The 23,363-nt window shown below is 39.0% G+C and overlaps 1 protein-coding gene across 3 annotated transcripts in view; it reads right to left on the bottom strand.

Moving 5' to 3' along the window:
- The window catches only part of LOC142351974 (ciliary microtubule associated protein 1A-like), a 26,277-nt gene extending 2,914 nt beyond the window's left edge, over positions 1 to 23,363 (bottom strand). The window contains exons 1-8 of one of the 3 annotated variants that reach the window (XR_012760987.1): positions 23,147 to 23,363; positions 19,221 to 19,364; positions 8,256 to 8,401; positions 7,523 to 7,618; positions 6,197 to 6,318; positions 5,691 to 5,831; positions 3,386 to 3,540; positions 2,882 to 3,019 (exon numbers count right to left, since the gene is read on the bottom strand). Coding sequence is in view for 1 of the 3 variants with exons in the window: in XM_075404267.1 (XP_075260382.1) it covers positions 5,691 to 5,831; positions 6,197 to 6,318; positions 6,752 to 6,853; positions 8,256 to 8,401; positions 19,221 to 19,364; positions 23,147 to 23,148 (657 nt within the window). In the remaining 2 variants the exon portion in view is untranslated. Of the gene's footprint in view, positions 1 to 2,881; positions 3,020 to 3,385; positions 3,541 to 5,690; positions 5,832 to 6,196; positions 6,319 to 6,751; positions 6,854 to 7,522; positions 7,619 to 8,255; positions 8,402 to 19,220; positions 19,365 to 23,146 lie in introns of those variants that run through there. The other 2 variants (XR_012760986.1, XM_075404267.1) reach the window with 2 other exon arrangements.

Below are 23,363 nucleotides of genomic sequence, written 5' to 3'. Positions count from 1 at the left end.
AATTGCATCCCCTCTTCCGGGACAGATGACGGCGTGGTCACCAAAAATGTCAAGGGTCCAAGACCTGCAGTAAGGGCATTTTCTTTCATCTTCATAAACTGCAATACCTAGTCTGTATTTGACACTAATTTGAAATTCACTGGGACACATAAGGAGACCTAAGGCAGGAACTGGAGGTGCCGCAAGCCATGCGCCGGAATGAGGCAAAGAGAGTGATTGCAGTCTTGCCTTCTCCCTGTTTGACGACTGATTTCTTAGCAGCTCTGAAAACTTTTCAGTATCTACAGCTTCTTGAATTTTCTTCTGTGTGTAGGAATTTAAGTTGAAAGGTTCAAGGCTTGCATAGAGTTCCTTAAAAACTCTACTGTCTGACGCGCGCTGGTTTGTAATTTTCTGAACCAAGTCATCAGATGCTATCACTGAGCCCACATATGCGGCTCTGTACTGCTCTTGCGATTGTCGCACTCCGAGGCCTGAACTGTTTATTGGCAAAGTTGACTGCAACCACGCATTGTCAGAGGTGACAGCACCTATTATTTGATCTAACGCATCCCGTTGGCTGGAATCAAAAACTTTTAAAACATCGATCAGATGTCTTGTCGGCGTGTTAGTGCGTATAGAGTAGACTAATTTTGGTGTCCCTAGGCAATAACGAAGTATGCCGAGAGCGCATTGAGGATCATCCAGATAACTCAAATTATCCAAGGGCGACACAACCTTCTGAACACGTTTCTGCAGGCAAGAAGAAACAAATTCTGGTGATCCGACTGCGGCACCCAGTACTTCAAAACCATTGCCCATATTTCTTGTAACTTCTCGATCAACTGAAGGTAGATCTACGATTGACCAGAGTTCGCACTTGTCTTTCCTCAAATACAGACCCCTTTTTGGACCTTCATTAGCTAAGATATCGAGCGTAGTTCGGATTTGATCTCCTGAACCTGCAACAAAACCATCGTCCAAATACCAAGTGTGCTGGGTAAGATTTGGAACCGCGTCTCTTATTTTTTCTATAACAGGCCATAACGTCAACGAAAAGAGAAGTGGACCCAAGGGATCTCCTTGCTGAACACCCGATTCACTTTGAAGACTGGCGTTATTGTACAATAGTGGCACATGCTGAGAGTAGCAAAAATATGTGAAGGCTGCGATACCTGGTATGAAATTGCATGCAGCTTGCAATAAGTGTGAACGCTTAACCGAATTAAAGGCATTTCGGAAATCAATCAAAAGCACTCCTTCATTAGATTCAGCGTTGAGGATCTTTTCGTAGGTGATTTTTGCAGAGTGGATAATTGCTTCCGCACCTCCGCTGACACCAACAAAAACATCTAATTTTAGCTACCTGAAATTTCAAGGGAAAAAACACGGCAATAAAGCCTCATTTGATTATCGAAGAGCTGTAAATTTAGCAATTTTAGCCAAACCAGCGGCCATAGCGACCAATGAGACTTGGAACAATAACAACGAGCAATTTTTTACGACCAAAATTCAAGGTTAATATGGTTGTAATTTCCGTAGGGTGTTAATTTTGTGACCTAATATAATGGAAAAGAAAATGGTTTATGCACTCATCAATCCCATATCATCCGGTAACCGAATTGGGTTATCCTACTTGTATATACCTAAGCATTGATAAAAATTGCGGGGTTTGAAATTAAATTGCGGGGTTTCAAAGCAAACCCACTAAAACTTAGATAGGAAATAAACTCCCACGAAAAAAACTCCCATTGTAAGAAACACCCATGGAAATAAACCCCCATTTTAAAATTGAATTTCGTTCGTGATAATTTGTTCGGTTGTGATAGTTTCATAGTCCCTGCTGCTGAGGCCACTGAGGCATGGCCATGACCCGCGAGGCATGGCCAAACGTGCTAAAAGCGCAGCTCTTAAATAGTTTGTTTGGTGTGTATTTCCGTGGAGGTCCATTTCCATGAGAGTTTTTCCGCAACCGGAAATTAATGCATACAACGCAGAATCATACTTTAAATTACGTATTTTCCATTAAATATTTGCAGAATTTAAATTAATCCGATGATCTGGACACAGTAGCACGCACGTATTGACCTATTTTGTAACGGTATTTGAACAATGCGAATAGTCGCCGCAAAACCTAGATGCTTTTTTGCAAAGAACTCTCATTTGTTTTTGTTGCTTTTCCTAACAAAAGTTTGACAAAGCTATCTTCAATACAACAGCAAACAATCCAGACAACACAAGAGTATAAATTTCAAAACAAAAATGTCCTAGTTTTTCAGTTTTTGGATGAAGAGGAGAAATACGGAAGATTCATGGCCGCGATCAATTTTTTGCATCTCTATGTTCAGTATACTATAATTTTCCGAAACTTAAAATAAAAAACAATCTTCGAACAATCTATCTTAAAAGTTGATTTTTTCGCACTTGTTGCGCTGAAATTGTTTAAATAACTCAACATCCTAACTCAATTTATAATAATAAGAAGAACTCAATTTTTGTTTAATCGGTGTAGTTGAACAGTAAACTCCCACAACGACAAATGGTATACTTCATTGATGTATAAAATTAGCTTTCAAACAAATTTGTAATTTCATAAACTCTCTCATCTTTCGATTTCGAAGAATAAAACGTCACAAATTCTCAGGTAGGCATTTCACCTATGTATGGCTATTTCTATGACTGTACCTGCTATTTTTAGTTTTTTTTTCACTTTCTATAAATTATGTAGCCACAAAAATCATATTAAAAAGCGGTCTTACCATTTTTTCAGGTTTGTTCTAAATGCGCTTGAATGATACTTGATTTTCTGGAAACCTGTGAAACACTATGCTAAAAGACATTGATTTTTCAAACTTTTCGAAGATAGCACTCGTCAAAGGGGCTTACTAAAAAACAGTTAAGATAAACATCATTCAGGTTTTTTATTAAGCTTTGTTGCTCTTGGTTTCATTGGTTCAAACAGACAGCTTGGATTCAAAATATCAGCGCGCGAACAATCGTGATATCGTCTTCAAAACTTTGTTTTCCTTCTTTGTTTTCACTGCACAGGTGTCAGAACAAAATGCCCAATGACAATATACCTAATGTGACAAAAAATATTTTATGATAATGTTAAAACTACCAGAACTATTAATTAGCATAAAATTTAGCTAGTGTATTTTAGCATGCCTCGCGCTCCATGGCAATACCACAACGGCTTTTATAACTTGATATGAAACTATATCACAAACAAACATGGGATAAAATTATTAGCTTAATTATGATAAAACATGCTTGTAATACCGACTGCTAATTTGTAATCAGATTATTGGACAAAAAGGTCAAATGGATTAGATTGGTTATAATGGCATTGAGTACATTGGCACATTGGGTATTTTGACATTGGGTATATTGTCTTGTAACCCACAGCACAAATCTTAGTTAAAATCTATCTCTTCTTCTCAATCTATGACCAGACTAATTGCACATGCCATCATTCTGTGAACTGATGGGTACACCCGCATACTCTGAATGTCTCACTCCAAACGAATAGGAAGGCTGAGATTTCAAATGGGCAGTCACCTATATACACAATCTGGTCACCCTCTAATTATCATATCGGACCATTTCCCCTGGCATTTTGCGTAGGACCATTTGGTACTTTTTGCCCCACAATTAATGTATCTTAATCCAAGGTTAGTCTGATCATAATTGTGAACCAGAACTTCGACCAGAGGAATCATAGTAAATTGGATTAGAATACATTTGAATTTCCATATGCTGTATAAAAAGTACCATGCATTTGTACAATCAGCACTTGAGAGACATTCAAATAGGTCGGAACCTGTCAAGTGATGTATCTTTTCAACAATATTGAACAAATGAAGCATAACCTGAAGAGCTACTAATTTACTGACCCCTACCGGAATTGTTTCAAAAGGAATTGGTTACTTTGCATGTAATTATCACTAAGTTTATGTAAAATTTGGAAGTTCTGTATCGGATAGCGTTATTAATTTTTTTTATTATTTTGATGTACAGTTTTGCAAAAACAATGAGTATCTTTCGCACTCGCGTTTTCAATTTTTTTTTGTTGTTCCTAGTCGATTTCACTAAAAATTATTGTTAAATTTTTCTAGCTTTTCCACTTAAAACTTGTTCTAATTCAATTTTGTTAATCTATCATTCAAAAAATAGTTTGGTAAATCTTTTCTAAGAACCTTCGAAAGCACCTTAATTAGTTCATAGAGGTGAAGTTCGCGTGTGCTTCAAATTTTTAGGTCTTCTTTAACCTTCGAAACGCTTTCAAATTTTCGAAGACCCAAAATAAATTAAAATATGATTTTGTGACCCATTAACTTTTTAAAGTTCAGTTATATTTGCAGTACCGTACACCAAAACTCCATGATACAGATTTGATTGAACATGATTGAACATATAAGAGTACAAGAGTTTTACGACTGAAAATTTTTTCAAATTGTAAAAACAATTTGTTACACGTTTCATTTTTGTAATTTCTTCTATATGATCGGCAAAAGAAAGTTTTTGGTCCAGAGAAACACCCAAATATTTCATCGTTTCAGAAATTAGTATTGGAAAATTCTGACTTTCTATAGACGCCTTGGATTTTTTAGTTGATTTCCACAAAATTTGTGTTCTTATGATTAATGTTCAGCGGAGTTTCTTCCATCCGTTTGCAGATTTTTTGGAGATTTTGCGCAATGTTTTGTTATCCATTTTTTTAGAGAACATTGTATTGACGTGTCATCGGCAAGCAGTGTTTTATCAATCATTTCTCACACAAACTGACGATCATAAGCAAAAATGAAAAAAAATTGGTCCCAGTACTGACTTTTGAGGAACACCGCGTTTCATGGCTTCTTTTTTATTGAAAATTTCCTATAGAAACAAACTGTTTTCTTTCTCTTAATTATGATTTCAGAAGACCAAAACATGAACCATGAATTCCAGAAAGTTCCAATTGTTTTTGTAATATTTCATAGTCGAAATTATCAAAGGTTTTACTGAAGTCAAGAAATACACAACATGGTGATTCATTGTTGATCATATTATATCGCATAATATATACCATTTAAGCCGGAATGCACCTTTTACCATAGCATTGCGGCAATGAACTTTTTTAAACTTTCTGATGGTTGGTTGTATTTGAGCCCCTAATCTAGTATAAAATTACTATGCATGCAAACTATCGCCAAATCATAATACTTCAAAAAATCATCTTCAAAAGCCTTTTAATAGACGTATAGGTTCTTTTAAATTTTATTTTTGTATCTAAAAGCAAATACGAACAGCCTCAAAGTGATCATTATATTTAGCGTATAATAAAAACCACATGATGATTTGCTATTTGATATTTTTAACATGTAAGTATTTAACCTAACGGTTATATTTTTAAATTACATGTTTTCTCCAAAAAACTAGAGGTCATGAACAAAGACAGAAGTTCATGCCAATAGTTTACAACAATCGCTCTACTAGGGCTGTGAATATGCAAGCGTAGGGTTATGAATAGTAATGACAGACCTCGTTATTATAGTTAGCAGGACCAGGTGTCTGGTCAGCAGATCTAAATGGCACTGGGTACTTTCCAATCAAGTGGTAAGCAGGTGCCCGCTTTTTCGTCACTTCCGGGGGAGTGGTCTTATACGCCCCGGGTCCTGGTGTCTGCATGTGAACAAAATCGGAAGATTAAAAAGGGCAAAATTTCTTACATTTTCTGGCCTGTGTGCTCCTGGACCGGGTTTTGTAGTGGTGTCCCCTGGGACCTCGTTCCTGGCCGTCATTGTGAATGCTGGACGCTTTGACTTGTAAATGTTTGGATCAGTAGTGGGATACGTACCTGGGCCAGGGGTCTAAAGTGCAATCCCAAAGGTCATGAAAGGTCATGGCAAGGTTATGATAAGGTGACAGAAATAGCCCTTATAAGTAATAATACCTGTTGCAATCATATTATTTGATACGATATTGTAACTTTTTGGTTGCATGCGATTAACTCAGACCTCGTTTGATGAACAAGAGTTTGATTAATTGATATTCTTCCTCTTAAATACTAAGATTGAATATTTTGATTAAGAACTTAAATTTTTTAAGGTTGTCGATTACTTTGGGGGTGATATAAATTGGGTGAGTGCGAGAAATGATAGGGTTGTGTTTGTAAAAGTGGATCAAGTTATTTTTATTGATGACAGGGTGATAAGTATCTGTTCTAAGACCCTACCTTCTGCAAGTCCTCGCTAAATCCCCCCACGACTGGTCTGCTCTTGACCCCGTAAGAGGGCGCAGAGGATTTGTCCACTAGATTCGTGCCCAGACACGTCGGCAGCTGGTAGGCATTGGGCGCTACACACCAACACAAATCAATATGAGTAAACAAATAAACAAAATGAACAAAAATATCCCTGATGACTTTTCTTAGCAGCTACGTCCAAATATTGCACGCCTTTCTTGGGTTACATGACGAGATCATTCACGGACTGAAGGCCAGTAAGAAAGCCTTCGTTATTCTTGGTTTTGAATGACACGACAAATCAGCGGGTAATCTAGCTTAGCAAGTTTAGATTAAAGAAGGCAGAACTTCACAGAATACTTTTTAAACATCGCTGCAACAGTCGGTAGGATCAGTAGTAGTTTTGCGCCCAATTTTGACGACGTTGTAGTCTCACGAGAGTTCTTTGATGTAATTTTGTATTGCAAAAGCTGCTTGGTTACTTTGTTACCTTGTTTGCCTTTTTTGTATTAGTTTGTTTGTTTGTTGTGTGTGTTGTTTACTCACATGGTGTGTTGTCGGACTTGGACTGTTTGGTCCTCCCCCCGATGCTGTACTGGGGGGCTGCCCTGTACACCTGCTTCTGGGCAGTCTCAACCCCGTACTTGTCTATAGATACAAGAGAACAGAGAAAGAGAACGAAAAAAAGAGAGAAGATTGAAAAAAAAACGGAGCAGAAGAACTCCGAAAGAACCAGAGATTTTATGGACTCATATCGAGATCTGATGCATGTTCTTCGGCATGGTGACTAATAAAAACGGATTTTCGTAAATTAAAAAATATGACCCTTTAGAATTCTATGTAAATTTAGTATCTTAAGCATACATTTAAGTACTTTGTAGGTATGCTCAGATTTAGGTCTCAGACAAAAATCAAGTGTGTTCAGACCAAAGATGAACGCACCGTAGTCTGAAAACAAAACAATCGGTCTTGACATGAGCACTTTTTGTCTTGGCATACTTGATTCTGGCCTGGCACATCAGCACGGAACCTCTGTCAACTATCCGACGTTTTGGGAAAATTTCGAGAGCATCAACTAAATGTTCAATTTATTTTGAAGTTTTTGGTATTAACCGTGTTTAAAATTAGCAGTTTCCGCAAAAGCTTGCAAAAGAACAGTCGGAGTTTGACCCTGAAATAAAAGATGTAATTAAGAGTTTCGGTGCTATAAGTTGATGCTTACACAAACAAAAACTGAAGAAAAGTTTTCAGCAATCAGATCTCGATATGAGCATATAGTAGGTATAGAAATATCATATGAACAGATTTTGATGTTACCAGGGTTTTTATTTTTGTCGTCAATGTTAGTCCTCTGACCCATTGAGTAAGAGGGTGCTTTTCTCTTCGTAGGACTGTGGTCCACTTGGTAAGCGGCTATACTTGCATAGATAAAAGCACTATTAATGCAGTAATAAACCAAAAATTATCAGATATCTTGAATCAATTTTTATAGCTCTTCACAAGCAAACTTGTTACTTCTTTCATACGCTTTTTGATAATAAAATAATATTTGGCATATATTAACATGCAACCATGTAGATGTTGTTTTACTTACAAAAAACCAAAACATATAACGATCTTTCTTTAAATTGGCAACTGTTCGTGAGACTCATAATAATTCATTCATTTTCTGCACCAAAAATTGGCAATCGTTTGGCACAGATTAATTTACGGATGCCATAATCTCTGCGAAACAACCCGAAAGAAATTTTACTCTTTTACCCAACCTTGGACTCTAAGTTGCTTACTTGCCATACTGGTTGATAGATATCTTTCCAATGCTCCTAGCGCAATTGAACTTGCATGCAATTTTTTTGTATTTAAACCAGATTAACGATAATCGTGATTTTTGTAAGAAAAGCTGATAATTGCGGTGAGATACTTCTTATCACTGCAGTTCGAACGAACATTAATCACAATTCTAACGTTAACGAGGGATCGAAAAATTTGACACGGATAAAAATAGCCCAACTGACGTGACATCATGAATTACTGCGTGTATGGTTGTTACCTGGTGAGGGTGTCATGAATGAGGTCATGTCTGGGTGTCTTCCGGAGATCCCAACATGAGGAGTGCCGTCGGATCCCTTGTTGGTGAGTCCCTTTGTGATCTCGTATTTGGGTCCAGGAGAACAGTCATCTGTGAACTGCTTCCCTCTAAACACAACCACCCAATCATTAAAGTAGCAACATTTTATTTCATTATTTTAATATGCTAAATATATATACTAAAAGGTACAATTGAAACATAGCTGGAAAATTGCCGGATAAAAAGCTGCGAAACAGAGCGTTGAGATTCTGAGTTCAAAAAGATCACCAAGATCACACAAAATGACAATATGAGTTACAAGAGACTGAAAAATTGCCCGAAGTTCTGTGCTTAAAACCATTTTGAGACGTCGCAATATATAATTACGTTACAATAATGGTATTCTCTCCAGTAAACTTATCCACATTTGTCACTGTCGTCTACACTTGCTTCTAACAACGGGTCAATATGCCATTAATAAAAACAGCTTAATAAAAAGGCAAACAACCATGAAAAATGATTGTGCATTACTAATCGAAGAGTAGGAAGGCAAATTAGAAAAATTTTTGTGGACAAGATCGCTCTTAAAAAAATTTGATTCTCTAATATTTCTGAAATTTGATATATGGATCTTATGGTATTTGATAAATTCAAAAAATTGAATCAGTATTTTCTGCGCAAAAGTGCACTTCTTAGGATTAGTTGCAAGACCTGGTATGCCCTTGCTACATTAAGGTTTATAGGAATGTGAAGTTATATCCCCAGTGTCAGTAGACACACACATTAGTCAAAAGTTAGCCACCACAGGTTAGGGTTCTTTCTATCGCGCTCGGAGAACAATTAGGCAACCGAACAAAAATTACATTTGTCTACGTTTGTAAGAATTTCACTGATTAGTGGAAAAGTTTAACTCTATGCAACTTCATATTAACGAAGCATCATCAAACTTCACTGATTAGTGATTGCGGCAAGCAGAATTATAGCAAACAAACATTAAGTAAATAACATTAGCTAAGCACAGTAAGTAACAGCCTCAATTAAATAATAGGTTTAACATAACAAAAGATAGAATAAGGCTGTTACAAGGAAACATAGTGCAGTAACAGTGCAGTATAAACTTTGTAAAATAAGAAAAGTCTTCTAACACAATCAACATGCCAAACAAGTCCAAAGCATCATCATCAGCAAAGAACAGCCTAAAGCAACAACTTCTGTTGAAAGTGATAGAGGGGAACGCAGTAAAAGACCTCTTCGGAGAACAAAGCAATAGTAACGAAGTTCTAAGCATACTACGTGAAACTTTGGAATTCTTGAGGTCTCAAAAAGAGCAGTTAGACAGAAGTTGCAATGAACTCATGAAGCTACAGCTGACAAGTGAAGAGTTGACAACACTTGCTAATGAATCTACCGAAAGAAACATAACCATGATGAAATGCAAACAGAGAGCAAAAGCACACAGAGCGGATGCAGGTGACAATGAATCTGCTTTTAACACATCAGCAGCGCCTTCCCCTAATCCATTGAGAAAACACTACCCTTTAAGCAATAGAGCAATGAAACATCATTTCGCAAGCCGCAACAATCAGAAAGGTAACAACGCTGACTCGTCCGACTCAGAAGACCCTGATAATTCTCAACCCGTTCTGAACATTGAAGAGAGAAGAAGGAACCGGGAATTTCTCACAGGGGCGCTGAGAACAGATGAACGATCGAGAGAAGAGAACAATGTTCAAGGACAGAGCCGACATGAAAGTGAGGATAGCAGAGCAGGGCATTTGCAACAACCATGTTCTTTTCACAACAATAGCCGAGCTGCTCCGACCATGAGCCATAGGTACACACCGCAATTCAATCAACTACCACTGAACAATTTCAATAGGACCTGATGGACACAATAACAACGGCTATAACAACAACCTATACAATTGTTTTCCGAGTTGCCCCCCAGACTGGATGCAACAGCAAGCACTGATGAAACAGAACACATTGACTTTGCCTAAGATTTCAAATGAAAACTTCACAGGTGATCCTCTGAAATGGCATCAAGGGTTTGGTTTCTTCAAAGCAACCATTCACAACAACAGTGGCCTCTGAGACGCCCAAAAAACGACATACCCCCAAAACTCTGTAACACATAAAGCAAGAGATTCCATCAGCGGATACTCCTACAATGGGGATTACTACCATGAAGCCATCGCTGAACTGACCAGACAGTTTGAAAAAACCACAGCATATTGTCGCTGCATACCTGGATCAATTAAAGAAGTGGCCGAAACACATATTAGAGGAACCAAACAATTTTGTTAGCTTCTCGTCTTTCTTGAGGAGACTTGTACAAAGCTTCCGGCTCCATAACTTTGCAGCTGATCTGAAGTCTTCAGCTGTCTGGAGAATGGCTAGAGACAAACGCCAACATGATAATCATATGGAATCAACACACAAGAAGCCAAGGCTTGCTGCAACCTAACTTTACCCACTTTGCTGATTGGGTTGACTCCTACGCAGAGGCGTGCGAGGACATCTCACCACAACGGAACAAGAGAACCAGAGTGAACACTTTTTCTAGAAGGAGGCCACCAGATGTGTCATGTCAACTCTGCTCACAAAACCACAACCTTGGTCGTTGTGCCCTAACTGTCTATGAGATCACAAAAAGGGTCTCTGCCAATAGAAAACAAGGTGCCTTCTGGACAGATGCAATGGCTTCCATCACTCAACGCTCCATAGGACAGATGCAAGGCAACAGCAAAAAAATGCACAGCCAATTGGGAACTGGAATCAAATCTCACAAAACAATGTCTTCAGAAACCAAACAAACCAAAACCAGTCAAGCTACGGAAGTAATCTAAATAAAGAAAACCAAAGGCAGCAGACGAGTTGAAACTACAACCAACAGATTGGAAACGAGAACAGACAAAGGGGATCTAACAGCAGCACTTCACACAGGGGCAACTGGAACAAAAATTGTTTTCACCCTCAGCCGATGAACGCGCAGAACAACAACAACAGACAGCAGAATAACAGTCAACACACTGTAGTCCAACAGCAGGCAAATTTTCCGCAACAAGACTACACTTGCAGCAACCAACAGGGAACTTCGTGGATCAGACCGCAGATAAAATTGCAGACAATACCAGTAGCACTTTTCAACAGAGATCTTTCTTTTGAAGCCTACGCTTTGTTGGACAGTGGGAGTGACAACACTCAAATAACACAGAAGGTTGCTGATGCACTTCAAGTTCAACAACCGAAAGACATAACCCTACCACTAGCTTCACTTCACGGTGAACATTCAGTTAAAACAGCAGATGTCATGATCGTTATAGAAGCTTTGTGCAGCAGTTGTCTTGTGATCAGAATCCCTGTGTATCATCTACCACTGAACATTTTCAAAGGACCTGATGGCCACAATAACAACGGCTATAACAACAACCTATACAATGGCTTTCCGAGTTGCCCACCAGACTGGATGCAACAGCAAGCACTGATGATACAGAACACATTGACTTTGCCTAAGATTTCAATTGACAATTTCACAGGTGATCCTCTGAAATGACATCAGTGGCCTCTCAGACGCCCAAAAAACGACATACCCCCAAAACTCTGTAACACATAAAGCAAGAGATTCCATAAGCGGATACTCCTACAATGTGGATTACTACCATGAAGCCATCGTTGAACTGACCAGACAGTTTGAAAAAACCACAGCAGCATATTGTCGCTGCATACCTGGATCAATTAAAGAAGTGGCCGAAACACATATTAGAGGAACCAAACACTTTTGTTAGCTCCTCGTTTTTCTTGAGGAGACTTGTACTAACCTTCCGGCTCCATAACTTTGCAGTTGATCGGAAGTCTTCAGCTCTCTGGAGAATGACCAGAGACAAACTGAACGCCAACATTATAATCATATGGAATCAACACACAAGAAGCCAAGGCTTGCTGCAACCTAATTTTACCCACTTTGTTGATTGGATTGACTCCTACGCAGAGGCGGGCGAGGACATCTCACCACAACGGAACACGAGAACCAGAGTGAACACTTTTTCTAGAGGAGGCCACCAGATGTGTTATGTCAACTCTGCTCACAAAACCATAACCTTGGTCGTTGTCCCGAATACTTGGAAAAGTCAGTGTTTGATCGACAGGGTTGTGTGAGGAGGTTCAATCTCTGCCCTAATTGTCTATGAGCTCACAAAAAGGGTCTCTGCCAATCGAAAACAAGGTGCCTTGTGGACAGATGCAATGGCTTCCATCACTCAACGCTCCATAGGACAGATGCAAGGCAACAGCAAAAATATGCACAGCCAATTGGGAACTGGAATCAAATCTCACAAAACAATGTCTTCAGAAAGCAAACAAACCAAAACTAGTCAAGCTACGGACGTAATCTTAATAATGAAAACCAAAGGCAGCAGACGAGTTCAAACCACAACCAACAGAGTGGAAACCAGAACAGACAAAGTGGATCTAACAGCAGCACTTCACACAGGGGCAACTGGAACAAAAATGGCTTTTACCCTCAGCCGATGAACGCGCAGAACAACAACAACAGACAGCAGAATAACAGTCAACACACTGTAGTCCAACAGCAGGCAAATTTTCCGCAACAAGACTACACTTGCAGAAACCAACAGGAACCAACTTCGTGGATCAGACCGCAGATAAAATTGCAGACAATACCAGTAGCACTTTTCAACAGAGATCTTTCTTTTGAAGCCTACGCTTTGTTGGACAGTGGGAGTGACAACACTCAAATAACACAGAAGGTTGCTGATGCACTTCAAGTTCAACAACCGAAAGACATAACCCTACCACTAGCTTCACTTCACCGTGAACATTCAGTTAAAACAGCAGATGTCATGATCGTTATAGAAGCTTTGTGCAGCAGCTGTCTTGTGATCAGATTCCCTATGTACGCAACAACAATGGAGGAGTTTGGAATGCCGAGACTTCAAACTGAATTGTTGAATGAGATCTGCAGAGACCATTCTCACCTCAAGAACATAAGGTTTCCAACAATCAGAGACAACCGTATCGGATTTCTGACTGGAGCAGATGCATTCACAGCAACAGTTCCCAGACTGCTCACAACAGGACCCACTGGCACCCCATACGGAGTCAATACTCTGCTTGGATGGACACTGACAGGGCCCATTCCTCAGAGGTACACACAGAAGAGGGTCGGACAGTCAAACAGCACAAGCATAACACTTTTTCAATCATATCAGGAGACGACCAGACGATCCAGACGAATGTCTTCTCCAACTCTTCTTGGCAATTGAAGGAGTGAACTTCAATTAGTGTTCATCAAAGAGACAGTCTTCAGACGACAAAGAAGCTATGTCAATCCTCAATGATACCATAAAACACATTGGTGACAGATACCAGATTGGACTTCCATTGAAGAAAGACATCATACTCCCTAACAACTACTTCATGGCCAAAGTTCAGTGGCACGTTCTGCAGCAGTGACTGGGGAGGGACACAAATTTGAGAGAACGCTACGAGGAAACCATCAAAAAAGATTTAGATAAGATTTACATCACAACTGCAGACCCCAGTTGCAAAAACTCTGTCTGGTACCTTCTGCCTCACCCAGTGATCAACAAACAGAAACCAGACAAAATCCGCCGAGTCACAAATGCTGCTACCAAATATATAAGGGTACCTCACTCACTGATGCATTGCTGACAGGGCCAGATCTACTCTGCAATCTCCATGGCCTTCTTCTCCGCTTCAGACAGTACTCAGTGGCAATCACAGCTGACACCGAGGCAATATTCATGCAGATTGGCATCCAATCACAAGACCAGGACTATCTCCGTTTTCTTGTGACAGACAATGGCAATGAAAAGATCTTCAAATACAATCGACTCATTTTTGGAGCCATATAATCACCTTCTTGTGCGATTTTTGTTCTGCTGAACTGTGCAAAGGAAAACAAACAAGAGCATCCAGAGGCGTACACATCAATCATGCAGCAGTTCTACATGCATGATTTCATGCCGACTTACCCTTCTGAAGGGGAGGCCCGCAGAAGTGCAGAAGAGATCAAAACTAATTTACATACAGGGGGATTCAATCTGACCAAGTTCCTGAGCAACAAACCAGCCGCATTATAAAACCTACTGGAAGAAGACAAGGCAGAAATGAAAGCCCAAAGAACCTTTGGTCAGACGTGGGACCCCAATACTGAAAAGTTGATATTTGCAAAACCAAAGCGTCTCAACACAGGACAACAGATGACTCAAAGAAAGGTTCTCTCATTGGCAGCGTCTCTGTTCGATCCAGTTGGACTGATTTCACCTTTGCCATCAAAATTAGATGCATTCTCCAAAGAATCATTAAAGAGGGAAGAAACTGGGATCAACTTGTGTCAGAATGCTACCAGCAGGAACTACAGGAGTGGATGGATGAGCTCGACAGCACGATTTCAATCCAAATTGCTAGATGCTTGATTCCCAACACCAATGGGACCCATCAACTTCACACGTTCACCGATGCCTCAATGAGTGCAATTGCTGCCATAGTTGATGTGAGGACAACCAACGCCGATGTAGCACCAATCAAGCAGCTGAGCATTCCAAAACTATAATTCAAAGCAGCAACATTGGAGCAGAGCCAGCTGGGTTGTGTGAGAGCGAGATGAAAGCAAAACATTTTTGGACAGATAGCACCGCTACACTTGGATGGATACAATCCAAGCAAAGGCAGAAGATGTACATTGCCAACAGATTGACCAGATTGACCGAAATTCACGGGAATTCCAACCCGGACAATTGGAGACACATCCTTGGAAAGATGAATCCCGCTGACCACGCAACACGAGGCCTCGCCCCATAAGACATACCAAATCTGTGGCTTCAACCAGACTTTCTAACCACACTTCATGACGCCTGGAATTTTTCAGAGGACACTGATCCCCACATATGCGCTACACAAGCGACACAACTTCAGGCGCCGGTCATTGAGTTTGAAAAATTTTCAACATGGAGTCGACTACTCAACTCTACTAGATTGATATTCCAGTCAATAAGACGCTTCAAGGCAAAACTCCGAACGAGAAGACAAAACGAATCACTTGGGACCTCCAACACTGACAGTTGAAGGGAAGCAATCTCGAAAAAGGAGAAAAGCTGATGCCCTTCACTCCCTTTCTAGATGACATCGGACTCTTGTGGGTAGGAGGAAGACTCAACAAGGCACCTTTTACCTACATTGCGAAACATCCCCTCGTTCTCCATAGCAGGAGCAGAATTGCAATGCTGTTGATTGAAAAGGCGCGCCATGACTGTGGCCATCAGGGCGTGGAACATGTGAAGGCTCACCTGCAACAGACTTTCTTGATGATTGGGTTAAGAAAGGCGCTGAGAAGTCTGGGGAAATACTGTCTCATTTGCAGACGACGGAGGGCAGACAATGTGAGACCGAAGTTGGCCGACCTGCCTGAATTCAGATTTCCAGATATAAACAAGCAGTTACCCTTCGTCAACACAGGAATGGACATGTTTGGACCATTCTACATTGAGGACAAGAAAGAGGGCACCCAGATGCACTATGTCTGCTGGTTCACATGCCTGGTCAACAGAGTTGTACACCTAGAAGTGTACAATGACCTCTCAACCGATTGTCTTCTCATGGCCATCCGCAGATTTGTATCACGACGTGGATACCCTGACCTCATTGTGAGTGACAATGGCAAAAACTTCATTGGAGCTAACCAAGCAATGAAGTTGAGGTTTCAGAGAAACTACAAGCCAGACAACTAGCACATCAGAGTGCAATTGGCTCAACAGAACATTCAGTGGACTTTCAATCCTCCATTGGCACCACACTTCGGACGAGTCTGGGAGAGGCTGATACAGACCGCGAATAGGAGTCTACTAATAGTGTTGGGCAGTCGGAAACTCACACTCTCAGTTTTCAAGACAGTTGTGGCAAGGCTGAGGCAATTTTGAACATCAGGCCATTAACTCATGTGGGCTGCAGCATCTCAGATGAGGGACCACTTACCACGAATCACTTCCTCCTTCGCAGACCTCACATGTGTTTGAAACCTCTTGTGAACAGCAACCAGTGGTTCTCCACTAAGGATTTCAAGTTGACGCAGACACTACGTGATCATTACTGCTGGCTGCTGAAGGAATGTGTTCCTGAGCTCAACAAGAGAACGAAGTGGCAAAAATCAAATGATGAGCTGGATGAAAGGGGCATTGTGTGGGTGCTCAAGGACTTTACACCCGGAGGCATCTGGCCTCTCGGGAGGATTGTGGAAGCACACAGAGGTTCAGACGGAATAGCCAGGAGTTTCGACATCCAGACGTCTACAGGAATGGTACAGAGACCAGCAGTAAGTCTAAGCCGTGTATTCCCGCAATTGTCAGGTGCGCCGGAGGGTCACTGAAACAAGTTCATTGAAACACACACACACACACACACACACACACACACACACACACACACACACACACACACACACACACACACACACACACACACACACACACACACACACACACACAACTTAATAACAGAAAGAAAACTTTTTGTGTTTTATTGTATTGTGTTTACTTTTTCATTTCAAATGTTGCCTTTTGCTGCCGGGAGTGTAAAGGTATCAAGTTCCTTAATGTTTTATCTCCCACCACACCCTCATTTTCCCTCCCCCACCTTCACTTTCGTCCTCCAAAACCTTTTCATTTCGGGATTTCCATTCCCCCGACCTATTTTCATTGAAGTTTTTTATATGTTGATTTTATTGAAGAAGTCAGAAATGTTTAACGTTCACTTTCAAAATTATTTATAGTAAGGGATTTCCCGCTTTTGACCATAAATTGTTTTCTAATGGCGCGAATTATGATGTATTTATAGAGCTTGATTTGCTATCATGGTTGCGACTTTCAGAAATACAATTAATAATGAAAAGTTGTCTTGGTATGCAAGACTTGGGCCGAAGAGCATAAACATTGGCATGCTGATCAAATTATTAAATGCAGAAAAAAAAAACAGATAATTTAGACAAATTGGGTTTAATTTTTCCCATTCACACCACCAAACAATGTTTTCCGCAATTATAGTTATTCGCCAGAAAGACTAAAGTAATATAAGTCATACAACATCAGGAAACAGTATCCTTCAAACTAAAAAACTGAAAACCATTATTGCAACTATATTTTGCCAAAGACATTGAAAATTTAATCTCCTTTGTTAATGTCGAACTTTAGCATTATGCGAAAATTAACTCAACACAACAATTCAGTCACGAAAATAATGTGAAGTGTAACAAATGTATAAAAAATATTTCACCAGTGGAGTCTTTAATTATTCCAGTGAGCAAAAAATCTTCAAAAAAGCTATTGAACGTTGACGCAAAATATTATTCATAGGTCTGTCAGGAGACCTCTATCCAGCTTTCTATCAGCAGATCTTTAAATTGGCAATTATTACAGATTCTGTATTGAACAAATTAACCAAACAGATGGCGAGAGCGAGAATATAATGATGAAATTTTTGGGAAAATTTTGCAAGGAAAACTGATTTAATTGCATTAAGCAATCTCAATTAATAAGATTTTTCTCATAATTTTTATTGTCACTTCGGAGTATATCACAAATTGTTTTACAGAGAGAAAGAGGCTGTTTTGTAGCGGGTCTTAAATAAATTTTTAAATAGATGTAATTGTAAGCAAATTGAGCCTTAAAGGTCAGAAATAATAAAAAATGATTTATAAATTTTCTGCATGTAACATTAACTAAGCGTTTATTTCAATTTTAGATGTTGATTTTTTAAAAGTTCTTGCCGTTGCATGCGCTTTATGTCAAGAGTCGTATGGTATGGAATTCAATTTGGTTACTGAGATTTAACTTGGTTCTTTTCTAAGATATAAGGGTACTTGACATATTGACTGATGAAAGTACCGTCCTCAGCCAAAATGGGTTATGGAAAGATTTTGTACTGATTTTGAGGGGAGTCAGGAATTCAAGTGGACAGCAACTTAGTTGACCTACACAGTGAATTGACCAAAATTGAACTTCTAAGTAATGTTTGACCGCCTATTGACTCAAAAATAAAAAAAATAAGATCGAGTTAAATTTTATCAAAGTTCAAATCTCTGTCTCTTCAATGGTCTTTGAAAATGAAAATGCACTAGAACGCTTCAATGTTGTAAACTAGTTGTTCCTAAAAATAATTGTTGACAATTTAGCACATATGCATTTTTTCAATGTTTTAGTATTTCTCATTTTATCATTCCCTCTAAAATCTCAAACTTTATCTTTGTTGTTTTCTGCTATTATAGATATGAAAAAGGAAGAGGGAAATTCACAAAGAGTTGGAGAAAGAGTTAAATGTCAGTTGACTGCAATGATGGTACCACGTGAAATTTTCAGACACAAAAGAGAGGCTATAGTCACCAAAAAACAGCAATTCTGCTCATAAGAAGATCAGTCTGAAATGTGGGAATATTAAGAAAAAGGACAGCTGAGAACAGGCCGCTGTGGCCTAATGCTCTTCCGCTGCGATAACGCAGGAACCATAATTATTATTATTGTTAATATTATTACTTTTAACTTGACTTGAGAAATTCTTGAGACCATTTATACTCTGTTTTACAAAGTGAAATTTTGCGCTGTTTTAAACTTTTTACCCATGAAACACGAAAAGAATTTTGTTGGATACATTGAACCATGAAAAGACACTTTTTACACTGATGAAAAGATTTTTTCTTGACTATAATAGTCTATGATAAGACCATGACTCGTAACATGAAAATAGTGAGCCAGACCGTTTTCATCTAGGGGAAGACCTCGAAAAGAGTTTGTTTTGACTTCAGGTATGTGCTCGACCCAGTAATTTGGGTCAATATCGTCCCCCCTCTCTTGACTCTTTGGGTCTATTCATAAACCCTAGATCTCTACAAAAGTGAGCTTGTTGTTTGTTGGTTACCTTCCTGCCATAGAGTATGCGGGCATAACCCTGTGGGAGAGACAGTGCTCTTCTTTGCCCACTACTGGTCTCAGCTGGTAGCAGGGTCCAGGGCCCTTGTGCATGGCCGCAATTGGCCGACGGGGTCTAGTAGGCTCAGGAACCCTACAACACAACCACAATCAATACAACACACGCTATATATTAACACTATATGGTTGGATAGAAAACTGAACAGTTAAAAAATTCGAAACGAAAAGATTACATAGTCCAAGTTACTCTCTTTGAAGATCAAACTTATCACATATTTTATACGATGATCAAAATACAATAGTTTTTTCAACTCAATATCACGCGATCGATTTTTTACCGAAAATATGTACGAATTGTGTATACAGCCGCCTTTACGTAGGATAAAATTAACAGATTTATGTGTCCAATGTGCTGAACTTTCACCGCTTTTCTTACATAACCTGCAGAATGTTCAGCAATTTAAATGGAGAATTATGCAAGATTTATATGCAGAAAAATATATTTTGAGCAGTTCTGTGTTGCTTTCTGACATCTTTGTCAAAATATTGCTCATATTCTGTGCATATCATATTGTTCTGCAGTCTATCCAACCTTCAGCCTCAATCTCTTTAACCCCACCCGCGGTGAGGTCGTGGAAGTATGAACCACGTGATCCAGACACTAAACATCCCTGACTCGACAGTCCAGACAATAATTTTAATAGGAATTGAAATTGCGCGATATTGGGTAAATTTGGTCGAAACTGTGCGATATCGCGCGACGTGTTCGGTGAATCAGGAATTGTGCAACGGTTCAGACAAATCAGAAATTGCAAAATTGTGCGACATTGAGTCAACATTTCGAAAAGCCAGATCTGTGACTCGAAATACGGCGTAGCTGTTTTGACATAACAGACTTATGAATCGAGTTATCAGAATCATGATTTTAAGTACGGGATGTGTGATTTAATTTATAAAGAATTATGATTCGAGGTGATACTATTTATGATTCGAAACGTTAGGTTTATGACTTGAAAGACCGGGTCACAGCTGCAAAATACCAGATTTATTATTCGATTTAGCGGATCATTGTCCAGAAATATCAGATTTTTGAATCGAAATACCGGTTCATTTAATTCTTCCGGGTCCGCGTATTTAACGAACCGGAATGACATGTGCTTATGTTGATAACCGGCTAATACGAGTTGCGATTTTTTTGCAACAAACTTTTAAGACCGTGATGAATGCTTTTGATGCACCCTTGGGAAACTATAACCGAACGAGCGTTTGGTACCAATTGGAAAAAGATCATCGTGGCTGAATGCTTATAGGAATTGATTTCCGAAGTACTTAGTAAAAACCAGTCATTGTATATATAGTTTTAAAGCCCGTTTTGCGTGCAATCTAATGAGCTATGTTTCGGTTTGATTGGTTCAGTATTTAAGAAGTTATTAACAATTTTCAACCCCAACCGACAGAAACCGACGCTTCGTATGTCGTTTTTGTCGGTATTTCTAAACGCTGGGAGACAATTCTGTTATTGTCTGGTCTTTTGACTCACCGTCGCACATTTTCTCACTGTCTGTTTTGTCGAATCACTGTCGCACAATTTCTGATTCTTCGCGCTATTTTGCAAAACTTCGCACAATTTCGCACAGTTTTTCCGGAATTTCGATTCATACCCCATTTATTGTCTGGACTGTCGAGTCATGGGTGTTTTGCGTCTGAATCGTCTGGTTCATACTTCCACGACCTCAACCCGGGCACCCCAGACGACGTTTTGGCGAGCCATAATTCTAATACCTCACCCCGGGTAGCCTGCCCCCTTCTTACATTGCGCAGCTTGTTCACATTTAGCAAGCATTTCAACCGCTTATACAGTAAAGAGACTCGGCCCTTGCACATTGTTGACGATTTTTTTACACATTCAGCAGCTGTCAGCGCGTTTCTTACGTAGTTCAGCATTCTTCTGCACCTTCTTAATAAAAATTGATCACTATTTTTATATTTATCCATATTTCAGCACTTTCCTTACACAATTTCTACTTTCAGCATATCTCACCAATATTAAATATTCGGCACTTTTCTCTTAAATACGTACAATTTCAGCACGTGACTAACATTTTTACACAATTTTTAACTTAAATTCTAACAAATTGTACCAAAATTCTAACCTAAAAACTGTTCACGTTGTTCTGAAACATAAATCGCAAAATTTAGGCAATTTAGTTTTTTTAAACATCATATCTGCACAATCTTTAATTTGCATAAACATGGTTACACCTTGGTTATAAAAAATTGGTGCAGTTTATGAAAAATTTTCGCTGAATTTCACTTGGAAAGTGTCATGTTCACAAATTTATGAAAAAAGACTTCAATTTTCTGCGGAATTGTTCTAAGAGTTGTGTTGAAAGCGCTGACAGTATTTTTATTTAGCTCATTCAACCCATTTGCACTTACACACAGCACATAGAACGTATAAATTTTTTAATACAAAAATCTTGCATGACGTATACACATTCAACAGCTTAGATACCAAATTGACCGCTTGTATTCGCTTGAAAACGGCCTTGGACTTTTATACATTTTTTTAAGTTGGGTATTTCCTTCCTTTATTTTAATAAATGTGTAAGGCAAGTTGCGCGATTGAAAATATTCATACCCGGGTCGTAATGTCAGCGCCGTTTCGGCGCATTTTGTGGTAAGGATTGCGCTGAATGTGATAAAATCATGCAAGATAAGCCATGAATGCGCTAAAACGTGCTGAAATTTTGAGAATGCACTGAAGCAACTTCAGCGCATTGTTTGCTTAATTTCAGCCTTTTTTTCAACACAGTTCCTACTTATATTTTAACACCTTATTCAGCGCTGTTCTGTGAAATTTCAAGCGCATCGGTCTTATAGATTCAGAGCACTTCTCGCACAGTTTCAGTAGACTTCGGTGCTTTATTATTTAAAGTTTATGGCCCCTAAATTCTTACCCATAATTTGTAAATATATTAACAATTAATATTTTGATGAAATGTTCAAAAAAACGCTGAAATGTGCTTACATTTTTACAGTACTGATCTGATTTTTTAACGCATTTGTTACATCATTTCAGCGCATTTCTCACAAAACGAATCATCATAAAAATAACTGAAATAAGAAAAAAAAATCAGTAAAGAATGCAACAGTGGAATGGTCGATGTCTAACGAATAGTAGAGTAGGGTACAAGACTAGGTAAGCGCGAGAAAAGTTTGACAATGAGCTGAAATTTTCCTAAAACTCAGCTAGTTTTAGCGCATTTCTTACAAAGGTTCAGCGGATTTCAGCACATTTCATCACAATGTAAGGTTTTCGCGCTAAAATTTTCAAAAATTCGGCGCATTTCCACAGATTTCAGTGTTTAAGAGTGGCCGAGGAACAGTTTTCTACGAGCCGAGAATTTTTCCGAAAAATATCAGAAATTTTCTCGGTTCAGATACAAAATTCGGTTACGATCAAACATTCGAGACTCTTTATAAGAAATTTGACGAGAATATAAGCAGAAAAAGGACAGAAAAGGAGGAAATATGAGAAGTTTCTTTACCCCATGGTGATCTAAAGTTGACAGATTGTCACTCCTTTTCTACTATATTACTGTTGCCTATTATGATAAATGTTATAGTCCAATTTTGCATCTCTTTCACCCACACATCATGCAAAACTTTTCCGCCCTAGCTGATTCATTTCTGTCATAGTCGATGGTTGTCTTTTGTAGATGCAAAACCAGGAAATGCAAAATGAAGCAAGATTTGTGAACTTTTCCATGATCTTGCATGTTAACTGTGGATGCATTAAATATCTGAGGGAGGGGTAGGGTGGGGGGTGGGGTGGGGTGGGGGGGGGGGAGGGGCTGTTTAGAAGCATGTAGAAGCATAACTATAACTTCCAATAAGCATATTTGTACTTACATAATTGAAGAGGTTGAAGTAACAAGTGTAAGTTAGTTATCTGTAATCAGTAATATTATTTTGAACCCACAATGGTTAAGACTTATTAACCAGAGCACGTTTTTAATTGTAAACAATGGCTTTTTTAGATAAAAAGAGAGAAAAAAGATTTGATGGCGAGTTGAAATCTCTAAAGGCACTGGTATTTGAGCGCACCTGCAAATTTATGAATTTCTCT

Source organism: Convolutriloba macropyga, chromosome 13 (genome assembly GCF_964194025.1).
Source record: "Convolutriloba macropyga chromosome 13, txConMacr16.3, whole genome shotgun sequence".
Lineage (NCBI taxonomy): Eukaryota > Metazoa > Xenacoelomorpha > Acoela > Convolutidae > Convolutriloba > Convolutriloba macropyga.
This window is presented reverse-complemented; position numbering and strand designations above follow the sequence as displayed.